This window comes from Cricetulus griseus, chromosome 6 (assembly GCF_003668045.3).
Source record: "Cricetulus griseus strain 17A/GY chromosome 6, alternate assembly CriGri-PICRH-1.0, whole genome shotgun sequence".
NCBI classification, from domain to species: domain Eukaryota; kingdom Metazoa; phylum Chordata; class Mammalia; order Rodentia; family Cricetidae; genus Cricetulus; species Cricetulus griseus.
In genome coordinates this window covers 121172900-121195606 of record NC_048599.1, presented here as the reverse complement: position 1 = coordinate 121195606, position 22707 = coordinate 121172900, and the positions used below count along the sequence as shown (strand labels likewise).

Below are 22707 nucleotides of genomic sequence, written 5' to 3'. Positions count from 1 at the left end.
TAAGGCACAATATTATTTCAAAGTGTGATTAAATTATTAGACTAGCATATACCAATAGTAACCTTAAAATACACTAGTGATTATTTTAAAGAGCCTGAAAATTAACAAAACAGGGAAAAGTTAAATCCATTATAGGATTACAGCACCCTCCCCGGTGATTTAATCAACTGCTAAATGACTGTCTACACTTGGTGGCTATGTATTGAATTCCAACTTAAAAATTGTTACTGTGAACACAACTTTGTCCCCTTTATACATATAACCAGCTTATGTTACTTAAAAATACATTAATTTGGATGAGGTTTTGTCATAAAACAGAATGTGGGTACCCAAGAGTACTTCATTAAGAAACAAATATACTAGTTCCTAAGTCAAATATTCTAATATAGTTAAAGTATCAGACTGTCATTCTGTCCCAGAAACTAAATGCAAATAACAAATTGACCCGTTTAAGAGAACTTAAAATATTACATATCTATACGTGTACATACACATATATATATGTTCATTGTTCCTGGCCTGAAACTAAGTATCTGCTGCCAATTCTCCCAACAGAATCCCCACCCCTGCAAACAAACCCACCGCCACCACTCTCCGGAGAAAACAAACTATGGCAGCTTCTCTATGAAGTCCTGCAGACTTACGGTTCCCCACTATAAAAGAGGCCTAGGGCTCTCGGATGCACAGCGCGCCCGGGGCCCAGCACCTTCCTAAGGTATCTCTGTCTAGGCCAAGACCGCTGGAACGTCCAAGGTCCCACATCCGTCTTTGTGCATTCCCGCCCTCCATCCCTCTCCCTTGGGACGCAGCCCACCATCTGGAGCTCTTCCTGGTACACTCTTCTCCTTTTGGAGAAAGCTTCCTGTTTCTCTGACTCGGTTTTTCATTGTGCCGCTTTTCCCTACCCAGCCGATCCCTTACCGAGGGCCGTCTCCTCAGGAAGCCGTCAGCAGAGACCCAAGAACTGGAGCACAGGTTTGAGCCGGACAATCTCCGCTCCCCGTCCCCGGGACCCCGCGAGGGAGGTTGGCTCTCCATTTCACTCACCATGAGGCCTCCACGCTCGGCTCCAGTCCCCGGCCTCATCGTCGGGCTCAGACTGCTCCGTCGGCGGCCACTGCCGCTACACATACCAACAAGAAGCGATCTGAGTGGCTGGCGCCCGCTGGGGCCAAAGGGTAAAGGCTGCCCTGAGCTACGGGGCGGGATCAGCGGGGCCAATAAACTGACAGGCTTCCCGGCTGTCCAATCAGAGCGCGCTACGGAAGCGCAGCTCTGCGGCGATTCGCCCCCCGCCTCAGCCTCGCTCGGCGTCGCCTGCATGGAGAGGGGGAGGGGGACGGAGGAAGTTTCTGCGTCGAGCGCTCAGCCGGGACAACTCCACCAACTTCCCCCAGGAAGGCGGACGCGGCCGGGACCCAGCTTCCCGGCCTTGAACCACCTCACCCCGCCGGGGGTGGGGCAGTGGCGCGCTGCCACTCTCGCCACCCCCCCCACCCGAACTACGTTCGCCCCACAAACCTGAGGCCACCAAGGGTGGGGTGGGGGCGGGGTAAGCGGCCCCCAGCGTTATCGGCCTAGTGCGCGCGCGCGCGCGCGCGCGCCGGGAGGGGTCCTGTGCGGGGGAGGGGGGTGTGCTCCAGCTCTGCGCGCGCCCGAGCCGAGGGAGGAGGCGCGCACCGTAGCGGGCGGGGAATCTGTGGAGGCGGAGATTCCACGCCGGAGGGAGGAAGCGATTGGCAGTTAGGAAACAGCGGGGCTGAGCGGGGAGCTGCTGTTAACGAGGGACCGGCGGTGCGCGCCGACGGGACCTGAAAGGGCCCAAGAAGTTGGGGCTGTGTGCGGCAGTGGGGTCACGGGCGCGCGCCCCTCCACAGCGCATCCCGAAGGGGAACCCGCAATTGTCAGTCCGCCGCTCCAGCGCCCCTGCAGTTCCGCGAGCGTTGGTCGGGCCGCCGACAGCCGCCGCTGATTGGCTGTTGCTGGAGTAGGGCGGCGGCGGCGGACGCTCGACCCGCGCGGGGCTCTCAGTCTTTTCCCGCCATGTCCTTCGTAGAGAGTGCGAGGTCTGTGGCCGCGCGACGGCGCCGCCAGGTCACCCCAGGCCCGGTGACTCGGCCTGTGTATTCCGACTTCACTCTCGGGGATGGCGATGGCTGGGGTGCGGGCGAAATCGACGAAGACGAGGGATGCGACCAAGTAGCCCGCGATTTGCGGGCGGAGTTCTCAGCCGGGGCGTCGTGGGAGCCCAAGAGGGCCCCGCTACTCCCGCCGGTCGGGGATGGGTCACCCGTCCTGCCCGAGAAGCGCAACGGCATCTTCCCGGCGACTGCGGCCACCAGAAGCCAGACTCGGCGGTGGTCTGTCCAGGTCCTTTCCATTCTCTGTTCGCTGCTCTTCGCCGGCCTCCTTGCTTTCCTCCTGGCCATCGCCTACCTGATCGTTAAAGGTACTGACTGAAGCCCAGGCCTTGTGAGTCTGTGCACAGTAAAGACGAGCCAGTACATCACTCGCCCCCGTTCACACTTTCCTCCCCAAAGCGTTCCTTCGAAACAGTACCTTTCTTCGTTCTCCCTCCCTTTGTCTTCTCTCCCTAGATGGAGGTCCCTGCCCCATAGTGAGAACCATTTAGAAAGGATTTGACTAAATCCACACTAAAGAAATGCCGTAAAGGCTTTGAACACGAGTTGAAACATTAGCACGGCTATTTAATCAGAATCCCTACCTTTAAAAGGGTCATGAAAAAGTTCATGTAACTATAGGCTGTATATGTTCTAAGGCTAGTTCACAAATGAGCAAAGAGAAATTGAAGAATAAGGATTTCTTCCTCGCATCCCAAATTTCTACTTTTATAGGCATATTAGCTTGTCTATTTTGTGTTTTTAACGAGGTATAGTTTTTGCTAGACAGAGTCTGTTTTGCTGTGTCGGGAATCCACATACTGGCCAAACATGAATGCCTCGAAAGACACTCTTAAGCCCTTTTCCCATTCGGATTTGTTGTGTGGTTTTTAGTATTCATTATAGTGGAAAGAGATTTGACTTTAGAGCTAATAGTGTTGACTTTTGCCAGTTTATCGAGAAATAGAAACCTCAGAACAGCATCTTGTATTAAAAGGATTGAACACTTCAAGTCACTCTAGTGTTGACTAATGAAAATTAAATCTATTTAACCCCAGTTTTGCTTTATTTTCTCCCAGCCCCTAACGGGATCCAGGTTGCCCTTGAACAAGTTACCATGGTTAGATTGACTTTTGTAGAGAAGACAGATTACTTCTTCACAGTATACTATCGGCTGTTAACTGTGGGCCTTAAAAGTTTGACTGCCACCAGGAGGGAGATGGTGGCTCACGCCTTTAATCCCAGGATGTTCTAGGCAGAGGCAGGTGGATCTCAATGAGTTCCATGCACACCTTTAATCCCAACACTTGGGAAGCAGAGGCAGGTAGATCTCAGTGAGTTACACACACACCTTTAACCCCAGCACTTGGGAGGTAGAGACAGGTGGATCTCAGTGAGTTCCAGGACAGCAAGGGCTGTTACAGAGAATCCCTGTGTCAAAAAACCAAAAAGGAAAGAAGAAAAAAAATAAGTTTGAGTTCCCTTGCTTCAAATCTGTCACACCCTTGGCCATTTTTTCACTTCAACCCAGATAGTTTTGTCGTGCACACAGTTTTTTTCTTTTGTAATATAAAGTTATATGCCCATAAGTAGAAGTTCATTGCAGACTGGTACAAGGAACTGAAGTCAAAATCTAGTATGCTATTAAGTTTCTTTTGTACAAACTGTCTTCAGCACAACCCAGGGGATAAACACTTTTCCCATGTTTATGAACCTTGTAAAGGTATTTGCTTGCTGAAGGTGTGTGTGTGTGTGTGTGTGTGTGTGTGTGTGTGTGTGTGTGTAGAGAGAGAGGTAGGAAATCAGAAGTCGAATCTGTCTCTGACTTCAGGGTGCTTTTGACAGCTGAACAGTGTCTTCAGAGCCTTTACATATTCATGTCAAGAAGAAATACTACTCTTCTACCTAAACCTCTTTGTATTTACAGAATTGCATGCAGAAAATTTGAAAAATGAAGAAGATGCAGATACTGGGCTGTTAGGTATGAACTGATCATTTTATTCATCTAATCACTTATTTTTGTTTTTCCAAATTATATTTAAGTTATACAGGTTTGGGATAAAATATTTTATATATACCATGTGTAGTTGACTCATTAGCGTCTTTTTCATGTGTATATGTTTGTGGTAAATGTTATTAGACTTACTTTTTGGATAGATATTTAGACTTTTTCCATAATTTTCTAATGGGTCACTAAGGTGTGTGTTCAGAATTCAATATAACTATGCATTACTTGAGTCCATCGAATACTTAGTTTCTAATTATGTTTTGGAAGAAGCTTCCTATGCTCCTTCAGGAATTTAGAACTACAAACTTGCTCACAAATTTAGCCAACATAAATAGTTTCTGAAATTTCAAAAGAATTTAATGTTCACATTTTTTTGTAAGCAGTTTCTCTTGAGATAAAAATGTGAGATAAAAATTTTAAAGTAAGAATTATTTTCCGGGGCTGGAGAGATGGCTCAGCGGTTAAGAGCACTGACTATTCTTCCAAAGGTCCTGAGTTCAATTCCCAGCAAACACATGGTGGCTCACAACCACCTTGAATGAGATCCGGTGCCCTCTGCTGGCCTGCAGGCAGAAGACTGTATAGACTGTATTCATAATAAATAAAATCTTAAAAAAAAAAAAAAAAAAAGAATTATTTGCCATTAATGTCCGGGTGAGTCAATCTAAAATATGTAGGGCTAGTATTTTTTTTTCTTTTTTTTTTTTTCTTTTTTTTTTTGAGACAGGGTTTCTCTGTAGGTTTGGAGCCTATCCTGGCACTCGCTCTGGAGATCAGGCTGGCCTTACAGAGCTCCACCTGCCTCTGCTTCCCGAGTGCTGGGATTAAAGGTGTGTGCCACCAATGCCCAGCTTAGGGCTAGTATTTTATGTGCATGTCATAGTTTATACCATACAAAAATTATATTGTGAGATATGATGGGCAGCTTTTAGTGACTGAAGAAGCTTTTGGGTTGGGTGTGTGGCCAAGACCAGATTTTATTTTTCAGTAACAAGTTATTCTTGTTTTTGAGCTGCTGTGTAATTTATATACCTGACAAGTTTCCATGACTTTGCCCATGTTCAGGGAAGAAATAATTGACAAATACTGTCTCGAAAAAAAAAATGCATTTTTAAGTTTTAACTTAACATTCATGCTGTAAATATGCCAAAAATATCAACTTATTTAAACCTCTTCTTTATGTCCATCAATATGCTAGTTCCCAAAAAAATGGATGAGATTGTTTTTTCTTGTATGTTGAAGAAGCAGGAAGAACATAGAGTGAACAGAGTTGGCCATTAGTTAGTTGAAGCTGAGTGATAATATACATATGAGTTCACCATACTTTCCTTCTAACTTTTTAATACAAAAAGTTTATAGAAATACAGACAGTTGGCAACATTTTTCTTTAAAGCAACCATACCCTGAAACTAAAGTATTTTGAAAAATGCACTAACAAAAAAATTTATATGCACTCTCCCCTGTCCTTGCATTAGTTGAAAACATTGAGTTCAATAAGTTTCAGTTGGTGGGAAAGGTGAAGTTTCATCGTTATTACCAATTAGTAAATTGAACTAAAGAGAAGACAGATGTGCATATTTAGTTCAAGGTCTGTACCTTTGATAGCAGTTCACATTGAAAATCTGTAACATATGTCTATAGAATGTGCTGAGTCCAGATTGTTACTTGCAACATTTTTTTTTTTTGTAATAGTGAAAAATACGATAATACTGTAACTATGTACTGATAAGAAGGGCCTTTAACAAAGACTGCTCCATGAAGAAAGCCAAGTGACAATCTTATTTCTGGGCAATACACTGAGAAAATAACTTCAGCTGAGTACTTTGTTATGTTCCCAGTATCTGCTAGCTCTTACAAAGATGCCAGCAAGCTCCGAGTTGTTATCTGAGATGGCATAGTAATAATAAAATGTTACCTGAGCTTTCATTTTGGAGCTATCCTGACAAAGTTGTTGGAGTTTTATGGGGTTTTTTTCTTTGCTCATTTGTAGATGAGTTTTATAATTTTCAGACAACAATTGCAGTGCAGCCGTAGTCTTATTGTTGTGACATGACTTCCTAGTCATGCAGCTTTTTATTACTTCAAGAAGGAATATAAAAATACTTCAAATGTCCTTGCGATTGTACAGTAATAATCAGGATGGGCAATCTCAAGAATAGTGTGTGTGTGTGTGTGTGTGTGTGTGTGTGAATATCAGCTCTTTTTCTTTATGAAAAAAGTTCACTTATATAAATAGTAGCTAGAGAAAAATGGGATGGCTACTCACATGAATAGTATTAGTAAATTTGACAGTGTGCTCTGAAAGGCCTGGTTGATTTAAGTAGCAAGATACTGAGTTAGTTTTAAATGATATTTCCCTTTTTACCTTCTTAGGCATCTAGAAGTTTCATCATTTCATAACAGTTTGTAATCTTGATTTTTCTTGATTAATATTTGTTTCAGATATTTTATATAAATTATACTAATCTTGCAGTAAACTTTCTTATAATGTTTACCTCTTTTGGGAGATAAATTTTAAATAGCAAATAACTTATTTGCCAATAGAAATATTGCTAAATTGAAGCTCATAAATTTTGTGATTTCTGCCGTGTTCTCATTAGGTAACAAGAAGGTTGAATCTCAACCTTTACTAAGATTCTTGGTCCTAGGTTGGGCTAAAATCTTAGAGCCTGGGTACTGTGCCAGAGTTTTGAAATTGAGGTGCATTCTGAGGACATTTGCTGAAGTGAGTTACTGTTGAAACTTGCATTCTGTTTTGCATGTCCTTTTATATGTAGCACTTAAATCATAGGAGCATTGCTATTTCTGTACCCCACTTAGAGGTGTCTGCAGAATGATCTCTGGGCCATCTGCCAAGATGAACAAAACCACATTCCTATCTAGGGTATAGCTTTTTCTGGAAGCACAACAGCACTCTTCTGTCTTTATATCCCAGAGGTTCAGTGCAAACACCAGTACATTTATTCCAAGTTGGAACAGCTTTATCTTTACATGTTCCACATAAAACAATTTATCTATATTCCACACAGTTCATTATTTTTCTCTCTTTTAGAAGTTTTGGGTTTACCTTTCTCTCTCTGATTAAATCTGTATACTAGCTTTGTAATTTTACAACATAAAAGCCAGAGACAAGGTATGTCTCCTTTCTGCCTTGCCACATACTTCTTGTGGTACCCTTTAAGGGTGACCCACCTTTAAAGGGTGGGGGGGGTGCAGGGAAAAGGGAACTATCAGCTTTTAGGTCAGTCTTTTCCTTCTTTTTTTGTTTTGTTTTTGTGACAGGGTTTGTTTGTATAGTTTGGCTGTTCTGTAATTCACTCTGTAGAACAGGCTGGCCTTGAACTCACTGAGGGCCTCTTGTCTCTGCCTCCTGAGTGCTGGGATTAAAGGCATGTGCCACCACTGCCAGGCTTTAGGTCAGTCTTTTAAAACATTTTAAAAACATTTCTATACTTTATTATTGTTTAATTACTTTGCTTTTTACATGTCAGCGTTGTTGTCATTGTTATTAAGTGTCATATGATTTAAAACAGCATAGTACACGTATTTCTTACCTTTTTGATAAAATACTACAGAGTATACACCATTTTTGGGTAGCCAGGAAATTGCTAATTCTTTTCATCCCTTTCTTTCTGGGACTCTGAAAATATCTCATATAAACTTTTTAGTAAGAGTATACCCTGATAAATTTTCCTTATCAAGCAGACAGAGCTGGGCAGCACTTTAATCCCTACAAGTGGATCCCTGTGAGTTTGAGGCCAGCCTGATCTATAGAGAGGGTTCCAGGACAGCCAGGGTTACGCAGAGAAATCCTGCCTCAAAAAGAACATACAAAAAAATAAGCAGTCAGATTATGATGATATATACATTATGGTACAACTTCCTGGCCCCTCTTCTGTTCAGAAAGGACTATCTTATTAGAGAAACAACCTTAGAACCTGGGTTTGCTTTTACATTTTTGAGATAGGGTTTCATATAGCCCAGGCTGATTCTGAACTCCCTGTGTATGGGAACATGACCTTGAACTTCAGATTCTTCGGTTTTCACATCCTAATGCTAGCATTACAGGCAACCCCACCATTGGGGATGGACCCATGATACACAGATGATTTACTCAGGTAAAGATTGCTTCAGGCTCATGATCCTACTGTGTCAGTCTCTGGAGGCCTGAAGACACAGGTCTATATCAACATGCCATTTTATGCCTTGTTCATTGATATGTTTTAGAATTTATGTGCATAGTGAGGGATATGAATTCAGCCAGTTTTCCTTTTTCTAGATTGTAGCTTAGGAGAGTTGCTAACTTGGCTTTTCTTCTAAATGTTGTATTTTGCTCCTCTGGATCCATGTGCTTATACTAATTGTTAAATACAAGGTCCTGTAGCATTTGGTATTTGGTAGTAGTGTGTTGTTGAATATTATTGTGTAGTATATAAATCTTAGAATTAACTTTTTTCAAGAATCACAGCCTGCATCTGAATGCTGATGTTATCTCCTCAGAAACTGTAGGGTATTTAAAATTTATTCAAAATAAAATGTTTTCTCAATCTGTAGCTACTAATTTATTTATGCTCTTGTTTTCTTCTCACCAAAATTACTCAGTGAAGACAATGTGTGTTGTTTTGTTCCCATGACATAGCACCATACCAAATACAGGGTGTATCCTCAGTGTATCCTGCCGGGTAGATGTAATGAATTAAACTTATGAAAGACTTTTTAAAAACTTGAAGTTAAAATAAAAAACCTGGGGACTGGAGAGATGGCTCAGCAGTTAGGAGCACATTCTGTGCTGCTCTTGCAAAAGGGCCAGGTTTGTTTCTCAACACTCATGTGGCAGTTTACAACTGTTTTGTCACTCCAGTTCCAGAGGAACCCTTTTTTGACCTTTGCAGACACCAGACATACATACGGTACACGAGAATATATGCAGTTAGACATTCATACACGTGAAATGAAAATTAATATATTTTAAGAAATGTTAACTGTACTCCTAAAAAGAATTAGATTAACAGTTCATTTATCCCTTTACTATCCTTAATGAGTTGAGTAGTATCCAAAAATCTTCAGATCATTTTATTTCTGTGTCCTTTCACTTTGTTTATATCTTTCTAGTGCTTCCTAACCCTTACCCCTCAACTTGGGTCACTGTAATACCATGCTTTTGATTTGATTCCTGTGAGAAAAAAGTTCTAAATTGACAAATTTGACTTCTCAACTCCTTGGAAAGTTGGATGGAAGTCAACTTTAGTTTATATACTGAACAAGGATGTAGAATCAGTATTTTACTTTCATAGGAAAATTACAAAGAGGGGGTATTGCACAGTTGGTTTATGTAAAAAGTACTTGTTTTGGAATGAAAAATGCACTTAATACAAAGTGATAGCAAATCCAGCTACTGCTCATGAAGTTTAAATGAAAACTGTTAAAGACATGCTAAAAGTTAAGTTGTTATGTCTATTTTTGCTATAGTTGAATGTCATAAAACCAAATTTTTTACGGTTTTGGGTAGAATTTTCTTTGTTTGCACGTACAATAATTTCATTAAAGTATTTAATGATCCAATCTCTAACTGTGTTCTCATAATTTTCCTTTACGTGGGTTAGCATGTACTAAACTCAAATCTCTTATGAAATTTATATTAGCATCTAGACATGATGAGCCTAGTTTAAATAATTTTAATAATTTTTTCCCTCTCTTCCCATTAAGGATTCTGGTCTCTGCTGACATTATCTCTAACTGCTGGATTCTCCTGTTGTAGCTTCTCTTGGACAGTGACTTACTTTGATTCTTTTGAACCAGGAATGTTTCCGCCTACTCCTCTTTCACCTGCTAGGTTCAAGTAAGTGCTTCTGGGTTTGTTTGTTTATTTTGTTTGAGGAGTTGGGTGTGTGTGTGTGTGTGTGTGTGTGTGTGTGTGTGTGTGTGTGTGTGTGAGAGAGAGAGAGAGAGAGAGAGAGAGAGTTCTGAGAGAAAGAATCTGAATTCTTTTAAACACACTAAAGGAAGAATCAATAAACTGGGATATGTTGAAGCTCTAGATTTCAGTATTAAAACAAAAATAATACAAGATTTTTCAGCATCTAGGCCTCACCTTTAGGTAATGGGGGATAATATTTTATATTCCCTATATAAATAATATAATTTTTTAAAATATTGAAAATCATATCTGTATGCCTATGGATTTGCATTTGATGTGGATGAATATTTAATTCATTATTAAATATTCTAAGAGTTACACCTAAGAGTGGAATATCATACTATAGTACTTAGTATTTAATCAGAAAGCTTATTTGGCTAAGAAATAAAAAGAGATGGAATTTATATTGTTTTGTTGCCCATTAACACTAGTATCTTTATTAGACACTGTAAATCTTGTGTAATATGCAACTTCTTCCCTGATTGCTAGCCCTGTATTTCCATTTGTTTTGGCAATTAGAATTTTGAGGATTAAAGAGTTTTAATGTTCTCCTAAAGATCTGTTAAGTAATTGTATTAGGTTTTAATAAGTTAATCTTTTTATTAAATTGTAAGTATAAATAAGAGCCCCTATTGTCAAATGTTTATTAGTCATTAAAATGATAGCTTCAGATCACATACTTCATGTACTTTAATCTTAAAAAGTTTCAAAACACTTGTAGAATGTATTTTAATAGCTGTGTTTATGTTAATTTTTACAAGTAAATAGAAATTTTAAAATGCAAAATTATTTTATGTTCAAATAAAATTTAGGTATACATTTAAGTATACACATAAACACACAGATACTGTTTGAAAATGAAAATATCGCCCTCTAGTGTTCATGAAAATAAACAATCACTTCACAAAGTCTAAGTATATATTATTCTCTGTGTATCCAGTAGAGTGAGTCCTTGCACAGGAAAATAGATTCTAATGAAAATGTTGAAATCTTTAGACAGTTTTTTAGAAATCAGATATATTTCCCTAATGTATAATATAATGATTAATAAAAATAACTTTATAATATGTTATCTTACTACCTAAAAGAAAGTTAATATAAGCATGTTTCTTACTTGCTTAAAATAATTTTGATTCTTTGTTGAAAGGTACTAAAATGGCCTTATGGATGTATCCTCAGTAGCTAGCATGCTTGCTTAGTGTGCATGTGGCCCTGGGTTTCATGTCTTGGCACTGTACAATGTATAGTGGTACATGTGTGTAATCCCAGCTAGTTCAAGGCCATTCTGTTTGTTTTTGGTTTTTCAAGACAGGTTTTCTCTGTGTAGCTTTGGTGCCTGTCCTGGTACTCGCTCTGTAGACCAGGCTGGCCTCAAACTCACAGAGATCCGCCTGCCTCTGCCTCCTGAATGTTGGGATTAAAGGCATGTGCCACCAACGCCCGGCGTTTTATTTAGTCTTGATACTCTTTACAGAATAAAATACATTTTGGTAAGAGAATAATAAAAGACAATTTCAAGGGAAGAAAATCAAGACTTTTTGTTTTTGTTTTTCGAGACAGGGTTTCTCTGTGTAGCTTTGGAGCCTATCCTGGCACTCGCTCTGGAGACCAGGCTGGTCTTGAACTCACAGAGATCCACCTGCCTCTGCCTCCCGAGTGCTGGGATTAAAGGCATGTGCTACCACTGCCTGGCTTCAAGACTATTTTTTGACTTACATTTTACTGAAACAAAATTCTCAATGAAATAATGTTTCTTGCTATTTAATAGTAAATAAGAGGTGAAGCATTTAATGAAATGAACAATCTGAATGAATAACTAGTTTAGATTGATACTAAAAATGAAATACTTTTCTTGTCACTCTTGCTTTTTTTGTTTGTTTTTTGTTTTTTGTTTTTTTTGAGGCAGGGTTTCTCTGTGGCTTTGGAGGCTGTCCTGGAACTAGCTCTTGTAGACCAGGCTGGTCTCGAACTCACAAAGATCCACCTACCTCTGCCTCCGGAGTGCTGGGATTAAAGGCGTGCGCCACCAATGCCCGGCTACCTGTTTTTATTTAACAACATTTTTATTACATTTTATTTAAGTGTGAAGATCAGAGGACAACTTGGAGAGTCAGTTCTGGCCTTCCACTGTATGGGTTCTAGGATTGAATTCAGGTCTTCCAAGCTTGGCCAAAAGCATGTTTACCTGCTGAACTAGCTTGCCTTACACCTATAAGCTTTGTGATTTAGCTAAATTTACAAATGCATAGAGCTATCTTCCTGTCAAATATCCATTAAGTACCTTTTTGAAAATGTACCTTTATCTTTTTTTAACAGTGCTTATGCAAAAGTGAAAATTTTGCTTTAGAATACTAAAATAATTGCATGGAGGACTATGTCTTAACTACTTGGAATCTGCATTATTAAAGACCAAAGCAGAAGTTTGGATTTCTTGATGTATCTGTAGTATTCCTTAGTTGTCATTGGGTTATAATTTACTACAGCAATCTTGTATAATTCATTATTTTTCCCCACAGTGTCTCATCAGTATCTCCAACTAACTTCCCTCATTCATTGGGCTTTATGAGTGAGTTCTAAGCAGGCAAATAAAATACATGCATAGTGATTACGTCATGTTGTGGTATCTATATAAAGCACCTATCTACAAAGAGAACCTAGACCTTTAAGGTATCTTGAGGTTCATTCTAGGATAGGCCAGTGGCAGAACCATCCATTTTATTTAAGTCTTTGTGATTGGAGAGGTTGAACTTGAATTTTTCCTAAGAGTACAAATTTTAAATTAGTACTGTAGTACAAGAGATGTTTTAGAGATTCCAAATAAAGATCATAAAGGAGCCAAGTTTCTAAGCTACCCTTAGGTTTTATCATCCGTGTTGTTCTACTTTATAACATGAAGAAAACCAAGTCTCAAGAACTGAAGCAACTTGGACAATCAGATTATTTACCTGTAGCATAATGCATCTGACTACTTATGGTTTGCCATATTAACTCACTGGCTTCTGCATTATAAAATAAATCAACAGTAGAAGTTTTACTAATTGTTACTTTGTTGACAACTAACTCTGAGCTTTTATAGTATGGCAGTTTTGCCTTTGCAGTTTGCTAAATAGAGTAACAACTTTTTTTTAAAACATCTATCTTCATCTTCATTGTTTTCTCCAAGTCAGTGACACTTTCTAATTTAAACTGCACACATTTTACATTACCTCTATACAGGCACCATCTAGTGGTAAATGGTCTGTCTATGGGCTTGCAATTATTTCACATGCTAAAGATAAAATCATTTAACTACTGAAAATCTCACCTATAACACAAATATTACTTTGTTCAAATTTAGTGGAAATTTGAAAAAAAAAATCTTGCTGTCCATTTAGGTCAGAAGTTTACATTCCTATAACCTTTGTAGGGTTGTAAAACCAAAATACCCTAGGCATTCCAAAGTAACTCATTTCTGTTTTATTGGTGTTGTATTTTACATTTAAAGTTAATTTGTGTAACATAGGTCTGGTGGGCTTCCACAGTTAATTAGCTCAAATATTGTCAAAGGAGTTATAAGTTATACCAAGAAACCTTTTTTTATTCTTCTTCCAGTGTTGGACATTGAGGCTAGAGCTATATTCCCAGCTGTAGGGAAGTATTTTCTAAAATATAACAATAAATTATTATTTTATACTATGAATATACATCAAGATTTCTTTTTTTTTTTTTAAGATTTATTTATTTATCATGTATACAGTGCATGCCAGAAGAGGGCACCAGATCTCATTATAGATGGTTGTGAGCCATAATGTTGTTGCTGGGAATTGAACTCAGGACCTCTGGAAGAAGTCAGTGCTCTTAACCCCTAAGCCATCTCTCCAGCCCTCAAGATTTATTTTCAAGGAGAGAACATGTATGCTTGTAAGAATAGAACTGGCTGGGTGGTGGTGCATGCCTTTAATCCCAGCACTGAGGAGGCAGAAGCAGGAGTATATCTGGGAGTTCAAGGCCAACCTGATCTACAGAGTGAATTCCAGGGCAGACTCCAAAGCCTCAGAAAAACCTTGTCTTAAAAAAAAAGAATATAAGTCTATCATGGAAATCAAGTGCTGCTAGAGATTAATAAATTTCAAGTTTAAACTGGTCAAAGACTATATAGCTTTAGCTAGCAAGATGGCTCATTAGGTAAAGGGAGGTGCTTGTTGCCAAGCCTGGCTACTTGAGTTTGATCCTCACAGGTTGTCCTCTACCTTCACTTTATACCTCTCCCCAACTAAATAAGCATGTTATTAAAAATGTAAGCTTTCTGGTGTATTGTATATTTGCAACTAAGCTTAGCTTATTGAATAATTAAAAAAAACTGATTTTAAATAGATTTCTTGCTTCTGTTGACTAACACTGAAGAAACGACATGCTGTGGTCAATAGCATTGCAGGTGTGGAGACTACTTTAGTTCTTATAAATAAATCTTTAGCCATCTTCTACAATAAGAGCTCAACTTGAGTCTCACAACTAACAATGAGCCTATTTGAGGCTAACTTGTTTTAAGAATTATCTAGTATTTGCAAGGCTAAGGCAGGAGGCCTGCCATGAGAGTTCGGTTAGCCTGGGTTATGCAGTGAGTTCTAGGGGATCTTGACTCTAAAAACAAATTATTTCCTCCTTATGTGGTTTAATAACCTTGAATATCTTTGTTTACAATATGAACATTTGTTAAAAGAAAAACAATTACAGGGCCTGGAGAGATAGTTCAATGGTTAAAAGCATTTACTGTTCTTCCAGATGACCTGGGTTCAATTCCCAGCACCCACCTGGCAGCTCACAACTGTCTTTAACTCTGGTTCCAGGGGGCCTGACACCCTCACATAGACATACGTGCAGGCAAAACACCAGTGCACATGAAATAAAAATAAATTATTTTAAAAAGAAAAAACTTTTTTTACTGGCCTATGATACTCATATTGGATTGCCTGGCCTGGCCTGGCCTTAATACATGGGGAGGTACTTACTTGGTCTTACTGCAATTTGAAGAGAGGGTGGCTAGTGGGGGTCTGGGAGGAGAGGAAGAAGGGGAAACTGTGATTGGAGTGTAAAATAAATAATGAATTTATTTTTATGAAAGAAAGAAAAGGCTTATTTTAAATGTTCCTAGATCATTTTCTAAGTTTGTGCTTTTATCATGCCTCATATTTTGAAAGCCATTTGAAGTTACCATAAACCAAGAAAACATACTGCATTCTTATAACATGACTCACTTTTATTTTTTTATAATTGTAATTAGACCAATTTTAAATTAGAAACAAGCTTCTTTTACATGTCATTGACTCACTTTTAAATCACAGTATTTGTGCCTCAGATACATCTTGAATATGAATATATTCTTTTAACAGAATTATGCAGATTGGAACATGTATGCTCATTTTATAGAAATCAGCATAAATTCATTCCTATGTTATTAGAAGTTTGAAATTTGGTGCTTTCCAGTCATATTACTGATTGTTTTTATTGCCTATTTGATATTGGATTAATAGACAAACGTCATAATTACCAGAGTAACATTTTCTAAAACTATGGTAAGATTAAAGAATGGTGTAATCTTTACACAAAAGCCTGCTTAAAATACAGTCTTCAGAATTAGATAGGCAATTCATAGTATTTCAGTTTTGAGATGCAACCCAATGAATATCTGCTGCCTTCCTGACATTAGTGTCTTTTTGTGGCGGGGGGGGGGGGTGGTGGTGCATAAATAATTGAGTTACTGATCTTTGTATTGAACTCTCAACCACAGTTATGTGATACATACCTTAATTTCAGTAATTCAGTACATTTTAAATTCTATTAAACTTAACATTATGCATGCCTCACTCTTTTAAAAGGACTGCTGTTGATGTTATTTATAATCTCTACAATTGGGAGTTTGAAAAGTACAAGTTTGATGGTAGTTATTTTTTTCAAATCACTTATTTTGATAATTCTTTGTACATGTTTTACCTCCTCTGGAAAGCATTCTATATGTAAAGTAGATTCTAAGACAGTTGAATTTTCATGGCATTTATAGGTCTATGTTATTTTAACTTTTGTTATAGGAACTAACAAAAAAAATAGAACATTGAATATAAATTTCCCGGAGAATTCAGAATTTTAGGGTTAGCATTACTTTGTTATAGTACTTTCTATATTACCTTGAAGCCTTGTTTGTTTTAAATGTTACTAGGATTATTCTGTAGTTTCTCATTGCTTTTTACATTGTAGTTAAGAAAATACAGAATAAGTAGTATAATACAGCATTATAGGAAAGTGTTATGGGCTATCTTGGGCAGTAATATAAACCTTGTAGATCAAGAAAAGTTGATTTAATATTTAAATTAGAAGTTTCTTTTCCAGGCACACTAGATGTAACTTTGATCACAATGAATTAACTCTATCTTCTTTGATACAGATTTTGGAAAGCTGCCTCCGTCTTGAATCAGAGTCATTATTATCATGAACTAATGAAACAGATGTCAGATGGTTAATTGCGGTAGGAGAGAAAATCTGACAAAAGAAATAAATCATGGACTTGGTTTTCATATTTGAGTGTCATGAAGATTCATTAACTAGGGACTGTTTGGAGCCATAGTCAGTCACAATTAATATATTAATGACTATTGGTGGTAGCATAATGTGCTTTTAGAAGAGTAGGGTTCAAATACATGCAAGTCTTATAAAATATATTCCTTTACTTGTGAGTGAAAGATGGGTATAAGTGAAACAAAATCCTTTAAGAAATTATATTAGCATTCATTCTTGGCTTCCTTGTTTTCATAACATGATCTAGCTGATTGTTTGCTTTGCGCTTGTTCGCTATTATACTTGGTGTGCTGTTAATGTGTTATTTGTCAGTTTACCCCTGGTAAACCTTGCCATGACTTAAGTTTGACAAGTCAAAAGTTGTATCATGTGAAGAAGTCAGAATGTAACTTTTGTTGCATGGGTTCCAAGTATTAAACTCAGGTGTTAGTTAGGCTTGTGCAGCAAGTGATATTATCTGCTGAGTTATCTTGCCAGCCCCTTTTTCAGAATTATGTCATCCTATTAGAATAAGCAAAAAAAAAAAAAAATCATTGCAATATAGTTAATGGAATATTTAGAAAAATATAAACAAAACTCTTAAAGAAACATCTAGAAAAATTATGGGTACATAAATTTTGTGAAGTGGTTGAAACTCAAAGTAATCATAAATAAGAGATGTTTCTTTGCTGTCATTTAGAGACTTGTTGGAAACCATTACAGTTAAATAACCCTATTTGGTTGAAAGCTGAAATTTATGTTAAAGTCTAAGCCCCTCACATAGGCTCAAAGGAATAGCTTCTTTCTATAACTGGAAAAAAAAAATATGAGCAAGATACTTGGAATAATGTGTTTTAAATTAGATCTAAGAAAGAATGCGGGCAGGGGAAAACAGTGCTATATTATGTAAGACTTGTTTGTAATATAACATTGTTATTGCTATGCACAGTGGAAAGCCATTTAAACAACAAAAAAAAACTAGGGTTCAAGTTCAGCACTTTGTACTAATGAAATTAAAAATATATGTTTAGGAAACCAAGACAGTTTTGCATGTTGGTTTGTTTTTAAAATTTGTGTGTGTATATGTGTGTGTGAGTCTGTGAGTGAGCTCGTGCACACACACATGCCTTCTGTGCCTTTTGTTAGGTGCCCTTGGATGCTAGGGTATAGGATCCTCTGGAGCTGGTGTTACAGGCAATAGTGAGCCACCCAATGTGGGCAGTTCACTGTAAGAGCAGGAAGTACTCTTTTTTTTTTTTTTTTTTTTTTTTTTCCTAGTTTTTCAAGACAGGGTGCAGGAAGTACTCTTAACCACTGAATCATTTCTTTATTCCCCAGGAAGCCTTTTGAAAAAGAATTTTAAGATTGATGATCCTGTATTAATCCTGCAAGTGTCCAGTATTTTTTTAACGTATACATTAACCTTAGAAAAATTCATTGTGCATTTTTAGTAAGAGTTTACTACTTTTGTCATACCAAATTACATGTTTCTTTGATTTTGTTTTTGTTTTTTAATCTGTGTTTCTCCTTTTTCTCTAGGAAACTGACTGGACATTCTTTCCACATGGGCTATAGTATGGCAATTTTGAATGGCATTGTAGCTGCTCTTACTGTGGCGTGGTGCCTCATGTAAACTCACAATAGAGAAATACTGTTGGTGAAAGTCCTGCTTGTTTTATAACAACAGAAACAAATGTTGCCTACTCCGAAGACTATGAAATGTGATTTAAATTCAGACCATCGTCCATCATTATGAAAGACCTTGCAGAGCATCATTTCAGAAACTAGGCAATGGAAATATTTGAGTACTTTAAAATATTTTCTTAAAAGTGTAAGATGTTTACCTCCTCTTTTTACTTTTTCTGTATATTTTAATGTAAATCAAACTTGGAAACTTGAATACATGATAATGCCTACCTTTCTATGTATACTCCCATTTTTTTTGCTAACAAATGTTGTTCTTACTGCTTTGAGATAAAAGTATTTCTTCTTTCTGTATTGCATTAAGAAAACAATGCTGACCTGCTGAACCAGGTTCTGTGGGTTGGAAGCCAGCCTGTAGCTACACAGTGAGACCATTTAAAGAAAAAGAAGAGAGAAAACAATGCTTTTTACTTTGTAACATTTTATAGAAACTACATCAGAGTTTTTGATAATCAATAGAATGCAAATGTGCACTTATATTTTTTATGGAGTATACCTAGGGGTTTTATATATTCATAATGCTGAATTTATGTTTTTAAAATTATATTTATACCTATATGGCTGCAAATTTTATTTCTTAGCCAGTGTAAACTTTTCCATTAAAACTCATTGATTTGAGTTTAAGATTAAGTAAATATATTTTTTAACAAAAAGATACTGAAAATTCAGGGTAAGCTATTTGTCATTATAATGTTAAGAAATTTGAGATGGCTAACCATTTGTATTTTCCACAATTGAAAATATTTATTTTGATGTGTATGTGTGTGTATATATATATATATCAGGGCAGCAAAACTTGTACTGTTTTGTTTTTATCAAATGAAAACCTGAATTTTTTTATGTAGAAATGTTTGAACTTTGTGATTTTTTAATCTCAAGAATATAGTTGCCAAAGTAGAAAAGATATTTTGATATTTTGTAAATGTATATATAATTGAACTTTAATATGTATGTTGTAATATATATAGCTTTATAACTTTTCTGCTTAAATATTTTGTCATGTCAAGATTTTTTTGTTGTTTTCATAGTAATTATGCCTTAACTGTTTCTCTGTCTTGCTCAGCATTCTAAGTTTAGAAAGTCACCTCAATTTTAGAAAGTTGAAAGATTTACACAGCTCTTTTACCTGGCTTACACAAACTTAGATTAGGAAACCATTGTGTATTCTAGCTAAGTGGGAAATGAGTGTGTGTAGTGCATTTGCAGTCCTTTGATGAATGTTGGGTTCTAAAAGTCTGCCATTTTCTCTATATTACCCAAATGAAAAGAAAAATGTCATTTCCATTTAATTGGAAATGGCTCATAATGTTCTAATTTAAAATGAGAGATGAGGGATATAGGATATATATATATGGTCTTACTAAATACCAGTCCCATGGCTTACATGTTCAATGAGTTATGGTGGTTAGAATAATTCTGTTTTTTTGTTTGTTTTTTTTTATTGACTCTTTCTCATACACTATATTTTTGACCTTATTCTTCCCCCCCCCCCACTCTTTCTAGATCCTCACCACCTCACCACATCCCTATCCATCCAACATGTTCCTTCCATCTTGGGAGAAAAAAGAAGTGTGTTTGATAAGTGTGTTTGATTGTTTGAATGATTCTGTTTATTCTCAGTCTTCTTATCTCCTTTCTTCTACCCTTTGCTTCAAAGAGACTCTCTTATTCCAAAGATCCATTCAAATTGTGAAATTACTTTTATCTCTTCTCCACCTGTGTAAAATGCTGTTCCCATTACCACCCCAATTTAAATGGCTCCATACAAACTCTTTGTGTGTAATGACTAAGTTAAACTTATTATAGTTAGTCATACACAAGGTAGCACCATTTATAATGTAGATAAAGAGGACATATAATACACTATTTCTTTAGAACACTAGTAATCTTTGGGAAAATGTCCTTGTATGAGGAAAGTGACTGCCTAAACTTATTTATGGTAGACCAAGTTCTCTCCTGGCCACAGTGATTACAATAAGAAGAGTGGGATCTGATTCAAATCAGCTAATTTTTAGGATTTTTCAGTTTGAAACAAGAGCCCAGGAAATGCTAGCAGTCATGTGAACCAAGCTTAGTTGAAAAGGATAAAGGTGAAATGTATACTGCTATTGATATTCTCCTGGTTCCTGAAACCTGGTGATAAACTGCTGTTTTTGAATGTTGGTTACAATGTTTTGGTACATTTGTTTCTGCTGCTTACATTAAGGCTTTTGTCATTTGCACCAGAAAGTCAAGATGAAGTCATCTAGCAGTTGGAATCATCCATCTCTATTAGTAATGTTGGACCATCAAGTGATGGTTATAGTATCATCTTATTTGTCAAGTATACATGGGGTATGATTGTGCCCAAGGCTAATGATTAGTCTCAGTGACTTCAAAGGAGCTTTAGAATAAAGTTAGCTACTTAGTGTTTTATCAGGAATTTTGTCCCAAATTGAGCTAGACAGCTTTAAATGCTACCACAATTTTATACTACCAAAACATTAGTTTCTAGTTATGTAAGTGGAGATCTTTTTCCCCCTGCCAGCCAATTTCCAAATAAGCACTCAGAGGCTTAATATTAATTATTGTTTGAACAATGGCTCAATTAACCCATTTCTGTTATTCTATATTTTACCATGAGGGCCATGGCTTGTTACTGTATACATTTTGCTTCTCCAGTGACTCGATGGTGTCTCCCCAACTCTGCCTTCTTTCCCTATTTGTTTGGTTTTCCCACCTGGCTCTTTTCTGCCTGGACATTGGCTGAAACAGCTTTATTCATCAACCAATAAAAGCAGCATACAGAAAGACATCACACATCATATAAATTTTAAATCTGATATTTAGTATCATAGTTTCCCAGTCTCTTTACCTGCTGAATGGAAAAAATAATACCCAAGACATTTCAAACTGAAAATAGTGCAATAATGTTTGTAGGACCTTGATAAGATGGTATAATTTATAGCTTAAAATATATTTGATCTAGTAATGGGTTTTTTGAAAAATAAGATTCTAGTTAATCATATTTAAGGGTTTTCTCAGGTTTTTGTTTTTGTTTTGTCTTTTTACATTTCTGTTAACTTTCTTGATATACTAATTAGGATCATACATCCCAAGTAACAAAACATTTAAGGAAAATAAAATACTTGACGTGGTTGGCCAGGACCCAAGAAAATGTTCAAAGGTAAAGAAAAAAGCACACAAATAGCCAAACACAATGTGTTCACTAACCCATGGATGCAAGCCTAATAACCTCAAACAGTAGATAACATGAACTAAGCTTATCTTCCTGAAAAGGAAAGCAAAGGCCTTTAAAAAAAAAAAAAACAAAAAAAAACCATTTAAGGTTGTTTTGTTTTGTTTTGTTTGTCTCAGCTTCCCCAGTCAGTTTGTGCTGTATGTTTGGAAGCCCTGAATTTGATGTTGTTGCTGTTACTCAGAAGTCTTACTGGAGGGAACATGATAGTTTGTTCAGAACTTGAGATGACTGCCTCAACAGGCTTCTCCAGTCAATTTTTTCTGTATGTTTTAAGCATGTGGTTTGATATATCTGTTACATTTTATACTTTTTCTTTGGCTTGCCAATATACTTAAACTTTTCATTCAAAACCAAAGTCTGACTATCATAGATCATCTCCTTACTGTACAGAACTTCCTTGAGCTTCCTGGTCCTTGTGTTCTCTGCTGAATAAATTCAGACAAGATACATGAGTGTAAAGTTTATTACAGAGTAGTAGGAGATGAGAGTAGACAGTGGACAAAGGGAACACTGGAGAGGAAAAACTCAAGTCTGAAGTGCAGTTTTTCTTAGGGGTCCTATTTAGGTTAACTTAGAAATATGTGAACATACTCTATATATTACATATAAATTATAAGTTTATAAATATAAGTATATAAGACAAAGTATACTAGATATATATATATATATATATATATATATATATATATATATATCCTGCTTAGTCTATTACTTCTGTGTATGAATTCAGAGCTGACATTTGGTATTGGATAAACAATGGTGTGGTCTCCCTGCAGGAGACTTATTTCTTCTGCTTAGTATTCCTTAGTTGCCTGTAGTTATTTTTGTAGGGTTGAGGCCTACATTCACTTTTGCATGCTTATTTTTGTTGTCCATGCTTACCCCATGTTTAGGTTGTCACGTTGGTGTGACTTTGTGGGTATAAGTTCTGACATTACTAGGAGATACAGCCTCACAACAAACTCTGATCTGGCTTTTACAGTGTTCTGTGTCCCCTCTTCCACAAAGTTCCATGAGCCTTAGATCTGGGAATTATTTTGTGGAAATATCCATTGGGACTGAGCTGCACAGCTTTGCACTTTGGTTGGTAGTAGTTTTCTGTAGTCATCTGTCTGGGAAGAGTACTACACTTATTTCTGGTTATAAAGACAAGTAATTAAAATACTGTTAGGGGTTATGCTGTTTTAGT

General features: G+C 37.2%; 2 protein-coding genes across 10 annotated transcripts in view; one reads left to right on the top strand and one right to left on the bottom strand.

The window, feature by feature from the left end:
• Positions 1–1487, bottom strand: part of Prpf40a (pre-mRNA processing factor 40 homolog A) — a 41401-nt gene extending 39914 nt beyond the window's left edge. For 2 of the 8 annotated variants that reach the window (XM_027420425.2, XM_027420428.2), the window contains exon 1: positions 1048–1481. In XM_027420425.2, coding sequence (XP_027276226.1) covers positions 1048–1323 — 276 coding nt within the window. In that variant the 5' untranslated portion in view covers positions 1324–1481. Of the gene's footprint in view, positions 1–921 lie in introns of all 8 variants that reach the window. The other 6 variants (XM_027420423.2, XM_027420424.2, XM_027420427.2 and 3 more) reach the window with 6 other exon arrangements.
• Positions 1488–1623: 136 nt separating this feature from the next.
• Arl6ip6 (ADP ribosylation factor like GTPase 6 interacting protein 6) lies at positions 1624–21965 on the top strand. 2 transcript variants are annotated; one of them, XR_003486327.2, is made up of 5 exons: positions 1624–2449; positions 4048–4101; positions 6729–6853; positions 9835–9967; positions 18113–21965. XR_003486327.2 is itself a non-coding variant. In XM_027420430.2 (4 exons), the coding sequence occupies exons 1-4, from the start codon at positions 2044–2046 to the stop codon at positions 18204–18206; spliced, it is 687 nt and encodes a 228-aa protein (XP_027276231.1). In that variant the 5' UTR covers positions 1636–2043; the 3' UTR covers positions 18207–21965. The 2 variants fall into 2 exon arrangements, 1 of the variants encoding a protein (XP_027276231.1); XM_027420430.2 differs by lacking the exon at positions 6729–6853 and having other exon boundaries at positions 1636–2449.
• The last annotated feature ends 742 nt before the right edge of the window (positions 21966–22707 follow it).